The sequence below is a fragment of the Schistocerca gregaria genome, chromosome 8 (genome assembly GCF_023897955.1).
Source record: "Schistocerca gregaria isolate iqSchGreg1 chromosome 8, iqSchGreg1.2, whole genome shotgun sequence".
NCBI lineage: Eukaryota > Metazoa > Arthropoda > Insecta > Orthoptera > Acrididae > Schistocerca > Schistocerca gregaria.
Window position 1 is genome coordinate 209902656 of NC_064927.1, and position 19638 is coordinate 209922293.

Sequence of the window (19638 nt, forward strand, 5' to 3'; positions counted from 1 at the left end):
GATGCAGACAGAGAATGATGCTCAGTCTATTACTCAAGATACAACATTGTCTCTATGAGTAGAATGTCGCATGTGTTCTAGTTGCACTGCTGGTGCCTCATTGGACAATGTCGGATACAAAGCTGACTGACTACAACTGAATGGAAGGAAAAGTGCGGTGATCTTGTAGTCGATCTGACTGATCGCAGCTTGTTGTTTGTCTCTTCCTGCTTCAGTCTCACCCGCTCAGTCGTCACCCACTTTATTAGAACGTAAACGCAGAGAAAATGGGTAGTCTACATGCAGAGTCGCAGCACTGACCAGAGCAGTTATATGCACCTACAGATGCAGACAGAGAATGATGCTCAGTCTATTACTCAAGATACAACATTGTCTCTATGAGTAGAATGTCGCATGTGTTCTAGTTGCACTGCTGACCTTCTTGCACGATTTTAACACGTTGATGAGGGACTCCTGGCAATGCAGCAGAACCGCCTGCTGTGGCTGGTGATGACCACATGGCAGTCACCATGTCTGAGAAATTATTGGGTAAAGAAAGTGGTTCTTTCACAGTTTCCATCTTCATTCATCAGCTTTATGATCAACTGCCTATTATTTCATTGGAGGCAATAGTTATAGCGATATTTCACAATTAAGCAACACATTGCACGAAATTCGAATCAACTGCAATGAAAAGTAGATGCTATGGGTTTACATTCGGTGCATGTTAGGTCATGTATTGCCGCATGTGAAATGTAGCTAACGTATTGAATTTTTCTTTAAATTCGAGAGAACATCTAAATCTATCTCGAGTCTCGACGAACAGGATTGTATGTAGGGTGTTCACTTTTGCTCGCATGCACTAACGATACAATGAGAATGATAGATTCATAATATCCATTGTATTTCCTAAATGATTCAAGAAATTGAACCATAATACATGTGTAGCTACAAACTTTTGCAACGATAAATATAATTTTTGAAGTGCCATCGATAGTTAGTGAAATGAAAATTAGTGTGGATTTGCAAAAACATAACTGAAGATATTATAAGTTTATGCGATTTCTCATGAGATACTGTCCCCAGTTCCTTGTTTAGTAATTATCCTAGAAAAACATTCTACACAATTCATTATTATTATTAGTAAATTTCTGGACACCTGTTGCATGATAACATTGGTGTGATAGCACTTATACAGGGTGACACACGGGAGACGGACGGTTTTGAAATGCGTAGTACTGAGGGCGCGGTGGTGGGAGGTGTTCGTGGTGGGGATAGTTCTGGTCCACACAAGACGCCATTTCATTTACTCAGTCACTATGGAGCAGTGCGATTTGCAAGGTCGAGTGTTTGCCTATGACAGTTTCGTAAAAGTGGCGAGTCTATTAATGCTACGCAGCGATTGTTTCGTTCGCGGTTTGTCGGTCGACATGGAGCTGTTCCGAGCCGTAACACAATCCTCAGATGGGTGGAAAACTTCAAATCAACTGGAAACATACTGGATAAGAAGCATCCTGGCCCGAGACGCAGAGTAACGACACCAGAAAATGTTGAAAGGGTAAGGCAAGCGGCAGTCAGAAGCCCAGGACGGTTAGCTAGACGTCATGCTAGTGAGTTACGAATCAATCGTGAATCGGTTAGACGAATTTTGCATAAAGAATTAAAATTATGTCCCTACAAAATGCTCATTGTCTAACAACTTAAGGAAACTGATTCTGCTGTACGAGAAGACTTCGCTTACAGAATGCAAGTGATTTTGGGATCGCCGGCCGAAGTGGCCGAGCGGTTCTAGGCGCTACAGTGTGGACCCGCGCGAAGGCTACAGTCGCAGGTTCGAATTCTGCCTCGGGCATGGATGTGTGTGATGTCCTTAGGTTAGTTAGGTTTAAGTAGTTCTAAGTTCTAGGGGACTGATGACCTCAGAAGTTAAGTCCCATAGTGCTCATAGCCATTTGAACCATTTTTGATTTTGGGATCGAATGAAAATGAAATTTTATTGATGAGCGATGAAGCTCATTTTCATCTAAACGGGACCGTGAATAAGGAAAACCTACGTTACTGGGCTCCAGAGTATCCACACGTTATCCACCAGCGTCCTCAGAAAAAGTCACAGTCTGGTGTGCTCTTCACTCTGTTGGCATTATTGGACCTTATTTTTTGTGGTGAGAACGGGGCCACAGTTACTGTTAATTCGGATCTTACATTCGTATGCTTGAAAAATTTTTGATACCAGAACTATGAAGATGACGAATTCCTTTAAAGCGCGTTTGGTTCCAGCAGGATGGGGCAACATCGCACACCGCAAACACTTCAATGACAGTTCTTTGACGCATGTTTCCTGGCCGGATTATCTCACGTTTTGGCAATGTTCATTGGCGTCCCAGGTCTCCTGACTTGTCAGTATGTGACTTTTTTTCTGTGGGGGTACCTTAAGAACTGTGTCTATAACCACAAACCACGAAATTTGGACGAGTTGAAGAAGGCAATCATACAAGAAATTGCTGCCATCCCTCCAGAGATTTTAGTCCGTGTGATGGAGGATTTTGAGAAGAGTGTTGAGTCCTGCATTCGAAATGATTGACATCACCTTGACAACATTATTTTTCACAAATAACTTTGTTAACTAAAATGGCAAATAATGAGCTTTGATTTTGTGTAAATAAACATGCATTAATTTTAAAGCTGGCTGAGTATTATTTCATTAAAAACCGTCCGCCTCCCGAGTGTCACCCAGTATTTGGAGGGAGGAGAAGGGGAGGGGGCAGGAGGGGAAGGGTGATGAAAAGTAATAATAAATTGTGCAACTTCCCCTTCCCCGAGCCGAACCCTGCTGACGACGTCGGGCATTCAAGTGGCCAGCAGAGCAGTCTGCGTAGGGCAGCACTCACCCCGTTGAGGCCGTCGCCGCTGGTGTCGAGGCAGGCGGTGGGGTCCACCAGGTCGCACTGGCGCTGCAGCGTCCTCTCGACGGCCACCATGGGGGGCGTGCCCGGGTTGCCCACCACCTGCGGCGAGTCGGCCGCCTGCGCGCACTCGCACTTGCCCTTGGCCGGCGCGGCCGTGGCGGCGGGGGCGGCGGGGGCGGCGGACGTCCCCAGAGCCGCCAGCAGCAGCGGCAGCAGCAACGTCACGGCGCTGTGGGCAGCAGACCGACGCCGGTTTTCACTACCCATTACGTACACTGCCGGCGAACAGACCCCGTGGCTACGATTGTGTACGTTAACTTTTACCGTTTCTTAGCTGTAAGAGAAGTATTTTTCCTCAATAGAAACCCGAGGTACACAATTGTGAATGTTCAACTTTTTCATCGTGCGCAAGTGCTGCCAACTGTTGGGCATCACTATGAAGTCAATGTAGCAGTGCACAGCAACTTGTGACCACCAGAACACGCTAAATAGATGAGATAGATAAACAATTAAAATCGCTCAAAAGAGGAAAGGCCGCTGAGCCTGATGCGATACCAGTTCGATTTTACACAGAGTACTCGGAGAAACTTGTCCCCCTTCTTGCAGCGATGTGCCGTAGGTCTCTAGAAGAGCGTAGCGTTCCAAAGGATTGGAAAATTGCAGGTCATCCCCGTTTTCAAGAAGGGACGTGGAACAGATGTGCAGAACTATACACCTATATCTCTAACGTCGATCACTTGTATAATTTTGGAACACGTATTATGTTCGAGTATAATGACTTTTCTGGAGACTAGAAATCTACTCTGTAGGAATCAGCATAGGTTTCGAAAGAGACGATCGTATGAGACCCAGCTCGCGCTATTCGTCCACGAGGCTCAGAGGGCCATAGACACGAGTTCACAGGTAGATGTGTGTTTCTTGACTTCTGCATGGCGTTCGATACAGTTCCCCGCAGTCGTTTAATGAACAAAGTAAGAGCATATGGACTATCAGATCAATTGTGTGATTGGATTGAAGAGTTCCTAGATAAAAGAACGCAGCATGTCATTCTAAATGGAGAGAAGTCTTCCGAGGTAAGAGTGATTTCAGGTGTGCCGCAGGGGAGTGTCGTAGGACCGTTGCTATTCACATTATACATAAACGACCTTGTGGGCTGCGTGGGATTAGCCGAGCGGTCTGGGGCGCTGCAGTCATGGACTGTGCGGCTGGTCCCGGCGGAGGTTCGAGTCCTCCCTCGGGCATTGGTGTGTGTGTTTGTCCTTAGGATAATTTAGGTTAAGTACTGTGTAAGCTTAGGGACTGATGACCTTAGCAGTTAAGTCCCATAAGATTTCACACACATTTGAACATTTTTTGAGAGAAAGAGAGTGACATAGTGGCAGCGGAATGTAATTGACAGTGACAAAACAGTGCTAGGAAAAGTGGAGGAGACACTGCCAGTGGAAGACGAATGAAGAGAAGCAGAAAGTGGAAGTGGGGCAAAGCCAGTGATAATGACAGATTATGACACTGACAACGAGGAAGAGAGAGATAATTACAGTGAGAAGGGACAGGTCAGCAACTGGAAGCAGTTAATTCCATAAATTATCTGGGAGTAGGCGTTAGGAGTGATTTAAAATGTGAAACTTCCCCTTAGAAAAATTTTAAATGACTGTGCTTAAACTGACACACAATATTTTTTAGCGCAACGCAATTTGACTTTCAAAAATCCCTTCAAAAGAATGGCCCTGACTGACAATAACCTATACCTTTCATGAATCACTTACCTCACAAAAATCTTCATTACTCAAACTACTGCAATACAACGTGCGTCAATACTGCCAACTGAATAAAAGATTCTAACTACTGAAGGCACTAACTACTCATAAGCATAGTTATCAAATGAAAGATTTTGATAGAGAGCAAACGTGTTCAAAAGTCATAATATATATATCATTTCATGACATTCAGTTTTACAAATTTACTATATCTATTGGACACACGTCCAGATCATCTGCTCTCAAAACTCCGCCATCTCTCTCCCCACATCCACCACTGCTGGCGGCTCACCTCTTAACTGCGCAACGCTATTCGCTGTTAACAGCCAACTGCCCAACACTACAATAACAATGTTCCAACAATGCAAATCAGCCACAGACTGCACGCAGCACAATCAGTGATTTTCGTACAGAGTGCTACATGGCGTTACCAACATAAAAGCCTAAACAGCCTACTTACAAATAGAATGATCGTATAATGTTGATCGTCGGTAAAGAACACGCCAGACTGAGATTAATTGGAAGAATCCTACGGAAATGCAATCCGAAAACAAAGGAAGTAGGTTACAGTACACTTGTTCGCCCACTGCTTGAATATTGCTCACCAGCGTGGGATCCGTACCAGATAGGGTTGATTGAAGAGATAGGGAAGATCCAAAGGAGAGCTTGTGAAAATGGATACATATTTTTTTTTATAAATCCTGCATCTGAAATCATTAAAAAATCACCTAAGAGCATTACCGTACCAAGAAAAGTTTTCCGTCTTCTAGAAAAAATTCAGGTCTGAAAGGGTTAAGTTGGTGACAGAAAGCGCTGACGAGAAGTCTGTCTTAGCTCGAGAAAAAACTAGCGTAGTCGGTCTGTCTGTCGCGATCCTAGTAGTGCTAACGGTGGTGGAAGTAATCGGCTATAGGAAAATATGGCAGCGCACTACGAGTTTCGTAGGAGGACAGCTACGAGGTGACAAGCGAGTGATTCTGATTATGGAAGTTTTGTTGTTCTCCATCGAGTGTCGATAGGAATGACAAAGTGTATCTTCCTCCAACCTTTGAACTGACTTATTCATCCAGTTACATGAAGACTTACTGTTTAATACGGACACTGAACAAAGTTGCAGCTTGGCATTTTCCACATTAATGAACATTGTTGCCAGAGCTGAAAGAAAGGAAAAGAGATGGAGAAATATCTTATAATTGATGACGGATCAAACTGGAGACCTTTGTATCTGTAGGGTTTGCCACTTCACCACTGAGTAATATATACGGAATTGAAATGAAGTACCATGCTTCTTGACAGAGCTTAGAGGAGCGATGCAGGAGACAATCGCCGAAGGGTTGTAGAGGGTGTCTTGAGGAACAAATTGAAGACAGGGAACGTCATCTAACGACGGTACGGAGCATTTCAGTTATACGCCCCGGCGACTGCAGGTAGGCCACCCATTCACCTTAAAACTTCGCTGTACACTGACTGATGGCAGGCGGAACGTCTCGCAGTAGACATGTGCTATTTGTTATTTAGTGATTGCGACTGACTGCTACGATCGCTAGTGGAGAAGATGAAGCCAGCTGCTGCGTAAACAGGTCTTGTCTACTACGAACGCGATGCTCTTTTGTCTCGATAGATGGCAATTTCATACACGTGTTTACGGCCGCAGTTTATTTTTCTCCTGAAACCCTCTAAATACTCCAGTGATTTTCAGTATACGGGGTGTAACAGAAAGATAACGACAGCGCCGAAATTACAGGGACTAATATCTACCTATGCGGCATCGATTGCCTTCTGTTCTGTTGGAGTCATCAGTAATCAGTTGTGTTCAGTGAATAACGGCAGTGTTTTCGCTAATTCGGCGATTTCATTTAATTTAAAGTAAAGGAAATATGAATGCAAAAAAGAGGAGGAAACATGAGAGTATTTACTGTGGGAGACAGCCCAAAACATGTTTCAAGGAATGAACGTAGCTACTACTTGTTCTATTATTACAAGAAACTGAATAAAATTAGAGAAGGTGATCAAAATGCCTGCGTCCAGTATTGCAGTATGCGTGACACCTGTGTACCGTTGATTGACGCTCTCGTGCACGGAACCAGGGGATGGCGCGAACATCTTAACACGATGAATGTATCCTTGCAACCAAGTCATCCTCTGACTCCACTGGGGTTTCATACTCGACAGGGAAAAGTACAACAGTCTCAAAGGTATTTAGATCTGTGATGAGGTGGGGCTTTGCAGTTGTAGAATAATTATGAAACTTCATTCTAAATAACCATCAGCTGTTTATTTTTATGTTCGATGCAACCGGTTTTGATCAGCAGACCATAATCAAGCCGAAGCAAATGGTAACCAGCTTGTCACTACAACATTTGAAGTGAACAACTTCGATGTAGGTAGAAAAAAATAGCTTCTGTTATAATAAATGATCTCCAAAAGACACGGATATGTAGGAGTAGCACACAACACCTCCATGCATTTAAATTATATGATCGTCTTGTGTACGTCTGTTGCATATTGGCGCCAACAAAATATTTTCGCATTCGTAGGAGAAAGCTGATGACTGAAATTTCGTGAGAATGTCCTGCCATAACGTGAAACGCCTTTGTTTCAGTGGTGTCCTCCCCAAATCCTGTTTCATGTCCGTGACACTCTCCCTTCTATTTATCGATAGTAAAAATACGTGCTGCCTTTCTTTGGAATTTCTCGATTTATTCCGTTAATCCCATCATGTGAGGATTCCACACTGCGCAGCTGCACTACAAAAGAGGACGGAGAATGTAGTGTAGGCAGTTTATTTAGTAGAACTGTTGCGTCTTCTAAGTGTTCTGGCAATAAAACGCAGTCTTTAGTCCGCTTTCTCCATAATATTTTCTATGTGTTCTTTCCAATTTAAGTTGTTCGTAAACAACTCTCGTTCACGTTTAGTATTTTTGAAGAGGTTAATCAGCGCTCAGTATGTGCAGAATGTTGTAGACCTGTTCTTGCAACATGTCATGTGTTGTTCCAACAGGATAATGCTCACCCACACACTGCCTGTGAAACTCATCGTGCTCTGCAAGATGTGCAGAAACTTCCCTGGCAAGTGACTCGTGCGACTCACCAATAAACGATTCCTATAGAACTATGTGAACAGGTCGAGTAGCAGTGGAATACAGTATCCCAAGATAGTACTTGCAATCTGTACGATCGTATGATCAACTGGATGCCAGGGTCAGCGCCTGCAATGCCGCCCATGGAGGCTACACCACGTACTAGTATGGGTTCAAAATGGTTCAAATGGCTCTGAGCACTATGGGACAACATCTGAGGTCATCAGTCCCGTAGAACTTAGAACTACTTAAACCTAACCAACCTAAGAGCATCAGTCACATCCATGCCCGAAGCAGGATTCGAGCATGCGACCGTAGTGGTCGTGCGGTTCCAGACTGAAGAGCCTAGAACCGCTCGGCCACCACGGCCGGCACTAATATGGGTGTTTCAGCATGGGTCGATACCTGGTAGCTCAGAACTGCCTGTTCTATTGAACTGTAAATGTAATCGTTTCGCGTATTCCAAATGCACTGCTGCAAATCTTTAGTGAACTGGTAACCTCTAAAAGTGTGTCCTAATTTTTTTCCTGCAATGTATGATCCGAAACACCGCCCATAAAAAGGAGATTTTTCCGAGGCTCATAGCTCGGACTCTACTGATGATAGAAGGATAGGGTCACCCGTTTGATAATCCTTGTGCTAGGGACTATTTGTATGCCCAACATAAGGATTGTGTTACTTAAGTATCATACAGTACAGAGTCAATGTTTGAGTATTATAGACTTGATCCAGCTTAGGCAAATGGAGCAAATCGGTTGGTTCTTCTTGCGTTAGATGTGGCCTACGGTGCTCCATATGAGTCTTATAGAGGCACCATTCAGTTCATGGACGGTTCCAGAGAAAACTCGAAAAACTTGGTTTTTGGGTACAAGACCATGTCGCGGATTCCAAGATGGCTATGCACAGAAAATGGCTGTCATTTCTACGATACAGCCCTAAGATCCCGATCTCTAGCAGTTTTGAAAATTTTCTTGATATTTTTATTCATTTCCGAGATGCAGAGGTTCAAAGCGATCCTTTCGCACACGTAAAATAAACATGTAAAATCTGGTGTTATAAAATGACGTAGCGCAGAGAAAAACGCAGTAAAGGGTCTCTGTTATCAAGAGAGGGGTTCTAAGAACCCAGTGTTTCTGTAGTTGAAGCACATGAAATTTGACTTAGGAACATAATCATGCTTCTTTTGCTGTGAGATTAGGAGGCAGTGGCCGTGGGAAAGAGATGGAAAAATAACAAATACTGGAAGCTAGTAGACAGTGGTTCTGGTATAGAAAGAGCGAAGGAGACAACAGCAGTATGAAAGAAAGAGCTTCGCGGGATTAGTCCAGCGGTCTAAGGTGCTGCAGTCATGGACTGTGCGGCTGGTCCCGGCGGGGGTTCGAGTCCTCCCTCGGGCATGGGTGTGTGTGTTCGCCCTTAGGATGATTTAGGTTAAGTAGTGTGTAAGCTTAGGGACTGATGACCTTAGCAGTTAAGTTCCATAAGATTTCACACACATTTGAACATTTTTTGAGAGAAAGAGAGTGACATAGTGGCAGCGGAATGTAACTGACAGTGACAGAACAGTGCTAGGAAAAGTGGAGGAGACACTGCCAGTGGAAGAGGAATGAAGAGAAGCAGAAAGTGGAAGTGGGGCAAAGCCAGTGATAATGACAGGTTATGACACTGACAACGAGGAAGAGAGAGATAATTACACTGAGAAGGGACAGTAACAGTGGGAAGGAATGAATGAGACAAAACAGTAACAGAGAGCAAGTGGGAGGCAATGACACTGAGAGAAGAGAACGATGGAGACTGTGGCTGTGAGACATAGAGAGAAACAAAGAGTTAATGACAATGAGTTGAGCTGAATGGGCAAGTGGGAGTGGGTAGATACGAGTGACTTCGACGGATGAACTATTGGGTGCCAGTGAGTTACAGTGAAAAGTGAATTGCAGGTTAAAAAGAGCATGAATATGTTCGCAGGCCAAAATTTTTGGGAACATTTTTAAAGGTGCTGAGGAAGGTAGAATGTGGTAGCTGGTACCCCACTTTTCAGTCAGAGTCCTTTAGTAAACAGTAACATATTCGCCTTTTTCGTGCTCCGATATGAGCATTTTTCCGCTTGCGAACTCTTCGTTACATTACGTCTCGATATCTTACAACTCAAAGATATGACTGCAACCTTTTGGTACTTTCATATGGAAAGTAACTTTCCCTCCTTTGATGGGTGTCAGTTAGTAAAAATAATAATTCAGCATTCAGTTTCCTAATAAATATGGTGCAAAAACATGGCTAATATGTGAGCAGATTAAGTTTCGGTCGCCGGCCGCGGTGGTCTCGCGGTTCTAGGCACTTCAGTCCGGAACCGTGTGTCTGCTACGGTCGCAGGTTCGGATACTGCCTCGGGCATGGATGTGTGTGATGTCCTTAGGTTAGTTAGGTTTAAGTAGTTCTAAGTTCTAGGGGACTAATGACCACAGGAGTTGAGTCCCATAGTGCTCAGAGCCATTTGAACCCTTTTTTTAATGTTTCGGTCCCAGCTTGAAACGTAAACAAATAGCGTCACACGAAAGTCAAGTAACAAACCGTGTTGATGGTGGCCACATGCAGCATACTCACTCCATAGGTGTTGTTACTCTATGGTCTGGTGATCGAACTGAACGCCGCCGCCTGCTCTCTCCTTCCCGTCGGAATAATAGCGACGGATTCGAGTCGAGCGTCGCAGCACGACTGCGCGCTAGCTTTCTGAGTTACGAGGCTCGCCGGCTTTGAATTAATAACAGCCTCGAGTGACAGACTTAAGATACTGTCCCCATTTACGTTGACAGTTTTCGTGCTAAGGAACTCATAGCGAGCAAGGTTAACTAATCGGCGTAGCGATAAAGTTCACTACCAGCTATGTACTGTACGGAAAAGTTCCATCAAGCTAACACGAACCATTTAAAAATAATTTCTATACATGTTTTTATTTGGTCTAACACCTGTACGATTTTTCAGTTCATCGCATGTCCCGTAACAGTCTATTTTTGACCTGAAAGTCATCTAAGCATTATTGCCCTATTTCGTACAAACTGATTTGCGCTTGCAGGTGAACGTAATAACAATTTTGAGGGGACTCAGCGGCTCGGTGCAAGTATTTCTGTTGAAGGTCACTTCGGCGACTTGCGTGTCCTAACCTTCCCGTAGTTATCCAACGGGAGAAAGGGGACCTACAGTTTAAGGCAGACCCCTCATGTCATTGAGAGGTGGACTTCTCATATCGTTGGGAGGTGAAGGCTATATTAAAAGCTGTGGTCCGACCAAGAGTCGAACCCGCAAGTTCATCATTTTCAGGCACAAGCTTTTATGCAAGACTACCATGCTCGACATGTATATACGTACTTCATCAATTGGTTTTGGTGAGAGAACTTACGAGCGTCAAAATGTGTGTCGCATATGGCCATATCATATGAATGCATTGACTTGCATTATTTACACCGCCAAGGGACCATAGTATTTGACATAAATTTCATTCCTATCCATATTCCTTAAAAGAAACGGGTCTAAACAGTCGGACAGACAGACAAACATACGAACGTGAAACTTCCACGACTCACGGCCCGTCGTCATAGCTTCACTTCAGCCAGTTCCTCGTCTCCTACCTTCCAAACTTCACAGAAGCTCTCCAGCGAATATTGCAGACCTAGCACTCCTGGAAGAAAGGATATTTCAGAGACATGGCTTATACACAGCCTGGTGGATGTTTCCACTCTGCAGCCGAGTGTGCGCTGATATGAAACTTTCTGGTAGATTAAAACTGTGTGCCGGACCGAGAATCGAACTCGGGAACTTTGCCTCTCGCGGGATCTACCGGCACACAGTTTTGGGTATTTGTGAGATCAGGAGCATATGCGTGCAGCCATGAGAACACAGCGTTTGTCACCTCGGAAGATGGAAATGCCAGCAGAATGGTCGCCACGAAGATGTAGAAGAAATGGCAGCAGTTGGTCACAGAGGATTTTGAAAGGAACTTCCTGGTTCACTTTCGCCGTGAGTCGCTCGAAGCGATGGTACGAAAAATGCTCGAAAAACACCACAATTTCTCTTTTAGACAACTTTTTCCACTGTTCCTTGGTTTTCAATTTTGCTCAGATAACCACTGGAAAATGATCTTAGTAGTTGAAGCTAGTCATGTTGTTCGAAAATAAAAGTGCAGCTGGTGCTGTTATTAGATTTCAAATAATTAATTATAGGACCTGCAACACTATATCCCACACCTCGCAACAACAACAAAAATTGATATTTTTTCAGTTAGCCATATAGCACAAGAGTTAAAAAATGGATGCAGTAATCACGAGGAGCATCGATCACATATCTATCTGCGTTTCCTTAACCTGGTTTACAACTGCTTTCCTGGATCTTTTCTCACTAATGGAAGTGTTTCTGAATATATATTACTTAAAAAGTATCACTTAGGAAATGGACGGTTAGGTAGATAGCAGGGACACCAGGTGTTGGTGAATATCTTACCCAATGTGCAGCCACGAAATGTCGTAACCTGAAGGAACATTCAAGTACAGTAGATTGCGAAAATGAATGGCATGGCCAGTATGATGAGCAGAGATTTAACTTTTCCTTGTCTTATGTCAGCTTCTTGCTCAGTGCCGAGGTACAGTAATAACTTTTCAAAGAAGATGACTCGTAAAAGAGTGTTTCGTTTTGTTCAGTCTCAGTTGAGCAAGTTGCAAGGCATGTCAATAAGACACGCCGAGTACAATGGAACAGCAGGAGCTTTCTCCAGGTCAAGCAGGAATGGGAACAGTCGATTAGTTCTGTCATTGTGAATGTGCATGAACTGCAGAGGACACCAGTTGCAAAACTGTGAGCCATATTTGCGTTTTGTATTCATGGTGTCCTACAACCTTTATAAAGTTGATGTGTGACATACATACTACGAAAATGTATGTATGTATGTTCTACATCTACTCCGAAACCACTTGACAGATTTCAAGCAAACTTGGTACACATGTCACTTACTGTCTGGAAAGAATCCCCGTGGGGAATAGTACTATCTACTTATGTCAAGAGGATAGCGATGGGAATGAAGAAGTGGTATAGGGCATGACACATGAATTCCCAGATTTTATTTACTCAGTATTTGAAAATGAGAGCACTTAATGACTTGCAAAAAACTTTATATATAATTTGCAACCTTTATGAAGCGTTTTCTCACTGACAACCCCCACAAAATGTTTAAAGCAAAAAGTTTATTGCTTACTATATTTTCGCTGTTCATGCAATAAAACTGTCGCATCAGGCATGATATTTTAATTAATTGCTTCTTTACTACTTGTTGTATCTGCAACACTATTTTCAAACAGTTTTCACATATACCACTAAACGTACCTGAAAATTATACCACTATTCTCTTCTTGTCTAAACTATTTAACGTCCACGTTTCACTTTTATACATGGTTACACTCCATACAAATACTTTCAGAAACGACTTCCTGGCACTTAAATCTATACTCGATGTTAACAAATTTCTTTTCTTCAGATACGCTTTCCTTGCCATTGCAAGTCTACATTTTATATCCTCTCTACTTCGACCATTATCAGTTATTTTGCTCCCCAAATAGCAGAATTCATTTACTACTTTAACTGTCTCATTTCCTAATCTAATTCTCGCAGCATCACCCGACGTCATTCGACTACAGTCCATTATCCGCGTTTTGCTTTTGTTGATGTTCATCTTATATCCTCCTTTTCAGACACTGCCCATTCCGTTCAGCTGCTCTTCCAGGTTCTTTGCTGTCTCTGACAGAATTACAATGTCATCGGCGAACCTCAAAGTTTTTATTTCTTCTCCATGGATTTTAATTCCTACTCCGATTTTTTTTTGTTTCCTTTACCGCTTGCTCAATATACAGATTGAATAACATCGGGGATAGGCTACAACCCTGTCTCACTCCCTTCCCAACCACTGCTTCCCTTTCATGCCCCTCGACTCTTATAACTGCCATCTGGTTTCTGTACAAATTGTAAATAGCCTTTCGCTCTCTGTATTTTACCCCTGCCACCTTCAGAATTTGAAAGAGAGTATTCCAGTCAACATTGTCAAAAGCTTTCTCTAAGTCTACAAATGCGAGAAACGTAGGTCTTGGCAGTATAAGTGACAGTCAAATGAGAACAAGCCAGATGGAAAAGAGTAAGTAAACTGTATATTATTTCAAAAGTAATAGCTATAGCTTTTAATACATGAACCCCACTGTGAGAGAAGACGGTGAATGCCTTCATGGAAAACAGTGTGTTGTTGCCTACGGAGCCGTAATTGTATACAAGGCTACACCTCTTCGCCTGGAGTGAATCGACGGCCACTAATGTCTTTCTTCAGGGCTCCAAAAATAAGGTAATGGCTTGAGTAGAGATCGGGACTGTATGGAGGATATGTAAGGGCGTTCCAGCAAAACTTGTGCACAGTTATCGAAATACCGTTGGCAACATGTGGGATTGACCACGCCCCGCGACAAGAGTCCACGCACTATCAGCGTTCAGAGGCGTACGAGACAAATAATGCAACGATTTGCTCCGCAGGTTTAGGTGGAAGCACTTTTTTTCTTTTTTTCTTTTTTTCTTTTCTTTTTTTTTCTTTTTTGCGGATCCGATCTAACTGCTGTCACAGTCTTAACTATAGCAGAAACTCTATCTTATTGAATCCAACATTATTAAAAACGTGCCTCTGTTAGAAATATAAGGATTATAAATTGAGTACAGTAATCAGTCAAGAGTGTGGCATAAAAAGTTGGTTCATATTTAACCAACAGCACTTTCGGATTTTTGAAAATCAATCATCTGATGGCTCTTACAAATTTTTTATGCTGACGTTTTGTGCTCGTTACTTAATAGTGCTCTAAGAGAAAGAAAACATCCTTTAAAATTCAGTAAAAATTTGGGAAAGACTTGTAACTGAGGAATCATACAGGAAATGGTCTTAAAAGTGATAAATATATAATTTGGAGAAAACCTAAGTGGTTTATGTCCCTGAGAGACGCATTCGTCGAAAAGTACAAATAGAAATGTTTACTGGTAATGATTAAATGTGAATTAACTTTTTATACCATACGTCCTGCTGCCTGCTGTATTACGAGGGTTATTCGGAAAGTAAGGTCCGATAGATCAACAAATGGAGACGACAATGAAAATCCGATGAAGCTTTGAACAGATGTGTCGGGCAGAATCTGTAATATCCCTGTCGATCGCGTCACGTTCCTCTTTCCATATATGTTCACACAGCAAGTAAACAAAGATGCCTAGAAAATAAAGTTGCACGCCAGGTGTGGGTGCCCACTGCGAGGTTTCTCCTGATTGTATGCAGCCCCACATAAAGTACGTGTTATGCATTTCCCGCTTCATGATAATTTTCGGCCACACACTCCAAGTGTAATGAGGACATCCCTGCAGCATTTTCGATGGGAAATGTGTGATCACCCACCGTACATCCCAGACTTGGCTCCCTCCTTTGTTCATGTCTGCTCACACGAATCGCTGGCTATGAAGACAACATTTTGGCTCAGACAAACTGCAGACCAGCGTAGAGAAGTGACGGAAAGCACAGGAGGCTGCCTTCTATGACAGGGTATTGGGAAGTCAGAACAAAGCTACGACAAATGTCTGAGTGGCGACAATGTAGAAAAGTAACTGGAAGGTGTAGTAATTTTTTTTGGAATTTCACTATGGTTTACATTTCGTGCCGACCGGGCAATACTTTCCGGACAACCCTCGTATAATTTCTATAATAGCAAAGAACGTTCACTGGTGCCGTCTGCACGCAGCCTCGATAACTAACCTTGTGACATGACGCGTCTTCATAAACGTATTTCATATAATAATTATATTTTATTCTTATCATTGTTTTATAAAGTAAGTCTTAATGATTTGTTTAGTTTTAAAGCACCAGAGAAGTACAATATACATGAAGATGGTATATGTTCTTTCGGACGTTACCATGCAGCGCTCTAGAATGAAATGATCATTAAATCAAGACCCTACACTGCCGACAGTTGAAAATGTGTGCCCCAACCGGCACTCGAAGCAGGGATCTCCTGCTTGTATGGCAGACGCTCTATCCATGTGAGCCACCGAATGCACAGAGGATAGCGCGACTGTAGAGGCTTATCCCTTGCACGCTCCCCATGAGACCCACATTCCGAACTTACTGTCCTCACACTACATTTGTAGTGTCCCTGCCCATTACACTCATTACTCGCGGCAGACAATCTTACCGAGTGTCGTAAGAGTGCGGCCAATGCGTGCGCAACCAGCACAGAAGAAGAAGGTCAATGGCTGGTTAGATCGTGCAGTATCTACCAAAATACATAACTTGTGTTAGTTGCGTCTGCTGCGTAATGTTTGCAATTCGCTATGTAACAATAAGTTAAAGTCAGAGTGCTGTAATTGTGGGAGGTATCCCGGATGGAGGAATGAGAAACTTTACGTAGTACTTACTCAGCTATTGAAGTGTCGGCCGCCAATGTGAAAGAGCCGCTCTCCAAAGTGCCCGTACGGTTGCGGCAGGTAATTTTACGTGGACGTCTCACACGAGTGGGTCTATTATCGGTCTGCTTTTTACAGCCTATTTCAGCAGCATACTGAGAGACAATAGTAGGTTGAGTCTGGAAGCGCTACTTGTTGCAAAGCATAAAGAAAATGCTAGCATTCGCAGCCTAGCGCTTTCAAGCCGTAAAATGTATGTCATGTGGTGCAATAGTTTCCTTTGTGTTGTATTGTGATTTGTAATGTGCCGACTATGAACAAGTTCACTATGGGATAAGCATGTTGAGTGTGACTTTGAAGACTCTGTCATAAAATCGTTATATGGTAACATATTCTTTGTTGTTCTAATGAGCTCATTAACTTCCAATGACTGTTCTCCAGTAATCTCCTCCTAGCAGTGATAGAAACTATGACCTAAGAAAATTTGCTCTGTTATTCAAAGTATGATTTTAAGGAGACGCAAATTCACAAATAAAATGCTTGTGGACAATGATGTGCTGTACAGGTAACGATTTGCATTCGTGACACTTACTAAGGAAAGCTCTTCGGGTCCCGCTAAATTCACTGTTTGCAGTTTTAAACAGTGAAACCAGTGATGTATTTTTTCTTGTTTTAATGTCGTGCAGTTCCGGACTGCGCGCCTAGAACCGCTAGACCACCGCGACCGGTAACTATAAGTTAACTGTTACAAGTAGCAATTTATTTTACTTCCTCTACTCGTTTAAGCCTTCATCATGAGGTGGAGTTACCTGAATTAATAAGCAACGAATGCGTTGTGTGTATGGGTTTTTGAAAAATTGTGGCCCTATTCAGTAAGAAGCGACAAAAACAGTACACTATTTCAGTACATGGCTCAAAGTTTTGTGGAAATCTCCAACTGCAGACGTGAACAGAAATATAAATGTCTGTTTTGTCTACTAAAACAGTGTTTTGTTTCTGTCTTTTGCTACTAAAGAGTACCACACGCTACCCCTTAGCCGCTCACACAACACACAAATGTCATATTAATTCACATAAATTCACCTGATAACGGAGGTTCAAACACCTGAAACGCGCAATGAAAGTAAACTGTGCCTGATTTCAATAACAGTCACGGTATAGCATAACATAAAATAATAATTACTTGTAGATACTAAAACAGAAACCAATATAATCATTTTACGATACTACACTGAACTTAAGTATTACGTACATGATGTGTATTTTGCATTGCCTCATGTTTAATATGTTGTGTGAGCGCGTGGAAATAAAATGTGTTGTTGCGTGAGTATTATTTTTCAGTACTTTCTTGCTTCCGCCTCCCCTCCAATTTCGTGTATGTGTTGTCAAATGAGGTGTACGATTCAGAGTGCGTTTCGACGTTAGCATCAGACTTTTCCTATGAAGTAATTGTTAATGTAGTATGTGAAGTAGATAACCTCGGACACCGTAAAGGATGTGCGAGCAGCCGCATTAATATACAGTGTACCTCCATCTGGCGACAACGCGGGCATGTGTTCTGGCATGCAGGAGATCATGTAGGGTCGAATAGCATCCTGCGGTGGATTGTCCCAAGCATTTTGCGATATTTGTTGCAGTCCAGCAGTGGTTTTGGCAAGCTCTGGATACTGAGGAGGTTCCCTGCATAGCGTCCCATACGCGTTCAATTTGCGAGGGGCCTAATGGTCTTCCTCGAGGGGGTTCCGCTGCATGTTCGAGTATAATGCCTTTCCTGGAGACTAGAAATCTAGTCTGTAGGAATCAGCATGGGTTTCGAAAAAGACGGTCGTTTGAAACCCAGCTCGCGCTATTCGTCCACGAGACTCAGAGGGCCGTAGACACGGGTTCACAGGTACATGCCGTGTTTCTTGACTTCCTCAAGGCGTTTGACACAGTTCCCCGCAGTTGTTTTATGAACAAAGTAAGAGCATATGGACTGTCAGACCAATTGTGTGATAGGATTGAGGAGTTCCTAGATAACAGAACGCAGCATGTCATTCTCAATGGAGAGAAGTCTTCCGAGGTAAGAGTGATTTCAGGTGTGGCGCAGGGGAGTGTCTTAGGATCGTTGCTATTCACTATATACATAAATGACCTGGTGGATGACATCGGAATTTCACTGAGACTTTTTGCAGATGATGCTGTGGTGTATCGAGAGGTTGTAACAATGGAAAATTGTACTGAAATGCAGGAGCATCTGCAGCGATTTGACTCATGGTGCAGGGAATGGCAATTGAATCTCAATGTAGACAAGTGTAATGTGATGCGAATACATACAAAGATAGATCCCTTATCATTTAGCTACAAAATAGCAGGTCAGCAACTGGAAGCAGTTAATTCCATAAATTATCTGGGAGTACGCATTAGGAGTGATTTAAAATGGAATGATCATATAAAGTTGATCGTCGGTAAAGCAGATGCCAGACTGAGATTCATTGGAAGAATCCTAAGGAAATGCAATCCGACAACAAAGGAAGTAGGTTACAGTACGCTTGTTCGCCCACTGCTTGAGTACCGCTCAGCAGTGTGGGATCCGTACCAGATAGGGTTGATAGAAGAGATAGAGAAGATCCAACGGAGAGCAGCGCGCTTCGTTACAGGATCATTTAGTAATCGCGAAATCGTTACGGAGATGATGGATAAACTCCGGTGGAAGACTCTGCAGGAGAGACGCTCAGTAGCTCGGTACGGGCTTTTGTTAAAGTTTCGAGAACATACCTTCACCGAAGAGTCAAGCAGTATATTGCTCCCTCCTACATATATCTCGCGAAGAGACCATGAGGATAAAATCAGAGAGATTAGAGCCCACACAGAAGCATACCGACAATCCTTCTTTCCACGAACAATACGAGACTGGAATAGAAGGGAGAACCAATAGAGGTACTCAGGGTACCCTCCGCCACACACCGTCAGGTGGCTTGCGGAGTATGGATGTAGATGTGGATGTAGATGGCTCCCCATACGCGTTCGGTTGACGAAAGGCCTAATGTTCGTCCTCTCAGAGCAGTTATGCCCCAGCCACTGGTGTCTTTACTTTAGTTTCTTTACAAAAACATCAAATCTGACTGGGAGTTGCAATTGATGCCCCTCTTTCCTCTCTCCCCCCCCCCCCCCCCCCCTCTTTCACACCCCTCAAAGCCTGTGATTGGACCTGTGTATTCTGGCCAACAGGCAGCTCACCATGTATACGACATATATGGTTACGTTCATCATTCACATACATTCTGAAACTGTTCTCACCACTGAAGACAAGATGGCGTAATGCCACTCTCCAGTTAACTCTCTTACGGCAACCGAGCGAGGTGCCGCAGTGGCTAGCAGACTGGACTCGCATTCGGGAGGACGACGGTTCAATCCCGCGTCCGGCCATCCTGACTTAGGTTTTCCGTGATTTCCCTAAATCACTCCAGGTAAATGCCGGGA

At 43.3% G+C, this 19638-nt stretch overlaps 1 protein-coding gene across 1 annotated transcript in view; it reads right to left on the reverse strand.

Moving 5' to 3' along the window:
* Window positions 1–19638, reverse strand: part of LOC126284812 (glucose dehydrogenase [FAD, quinone]-like) — a 172255-nt gene that overhangs the window by 36609 nt on the left and 116008 nt on the right. Inside the window, exon 2 of the mRNA XM_049984009.1 lies at window positions 2868–3114. Coding sequence (XP_049839966.1) covers window positions 2868–3114 — 247 coding nt within the window. The remainder of the gene's footprint in view (window positions 1–2867; window positions 3115–19638) is intronic.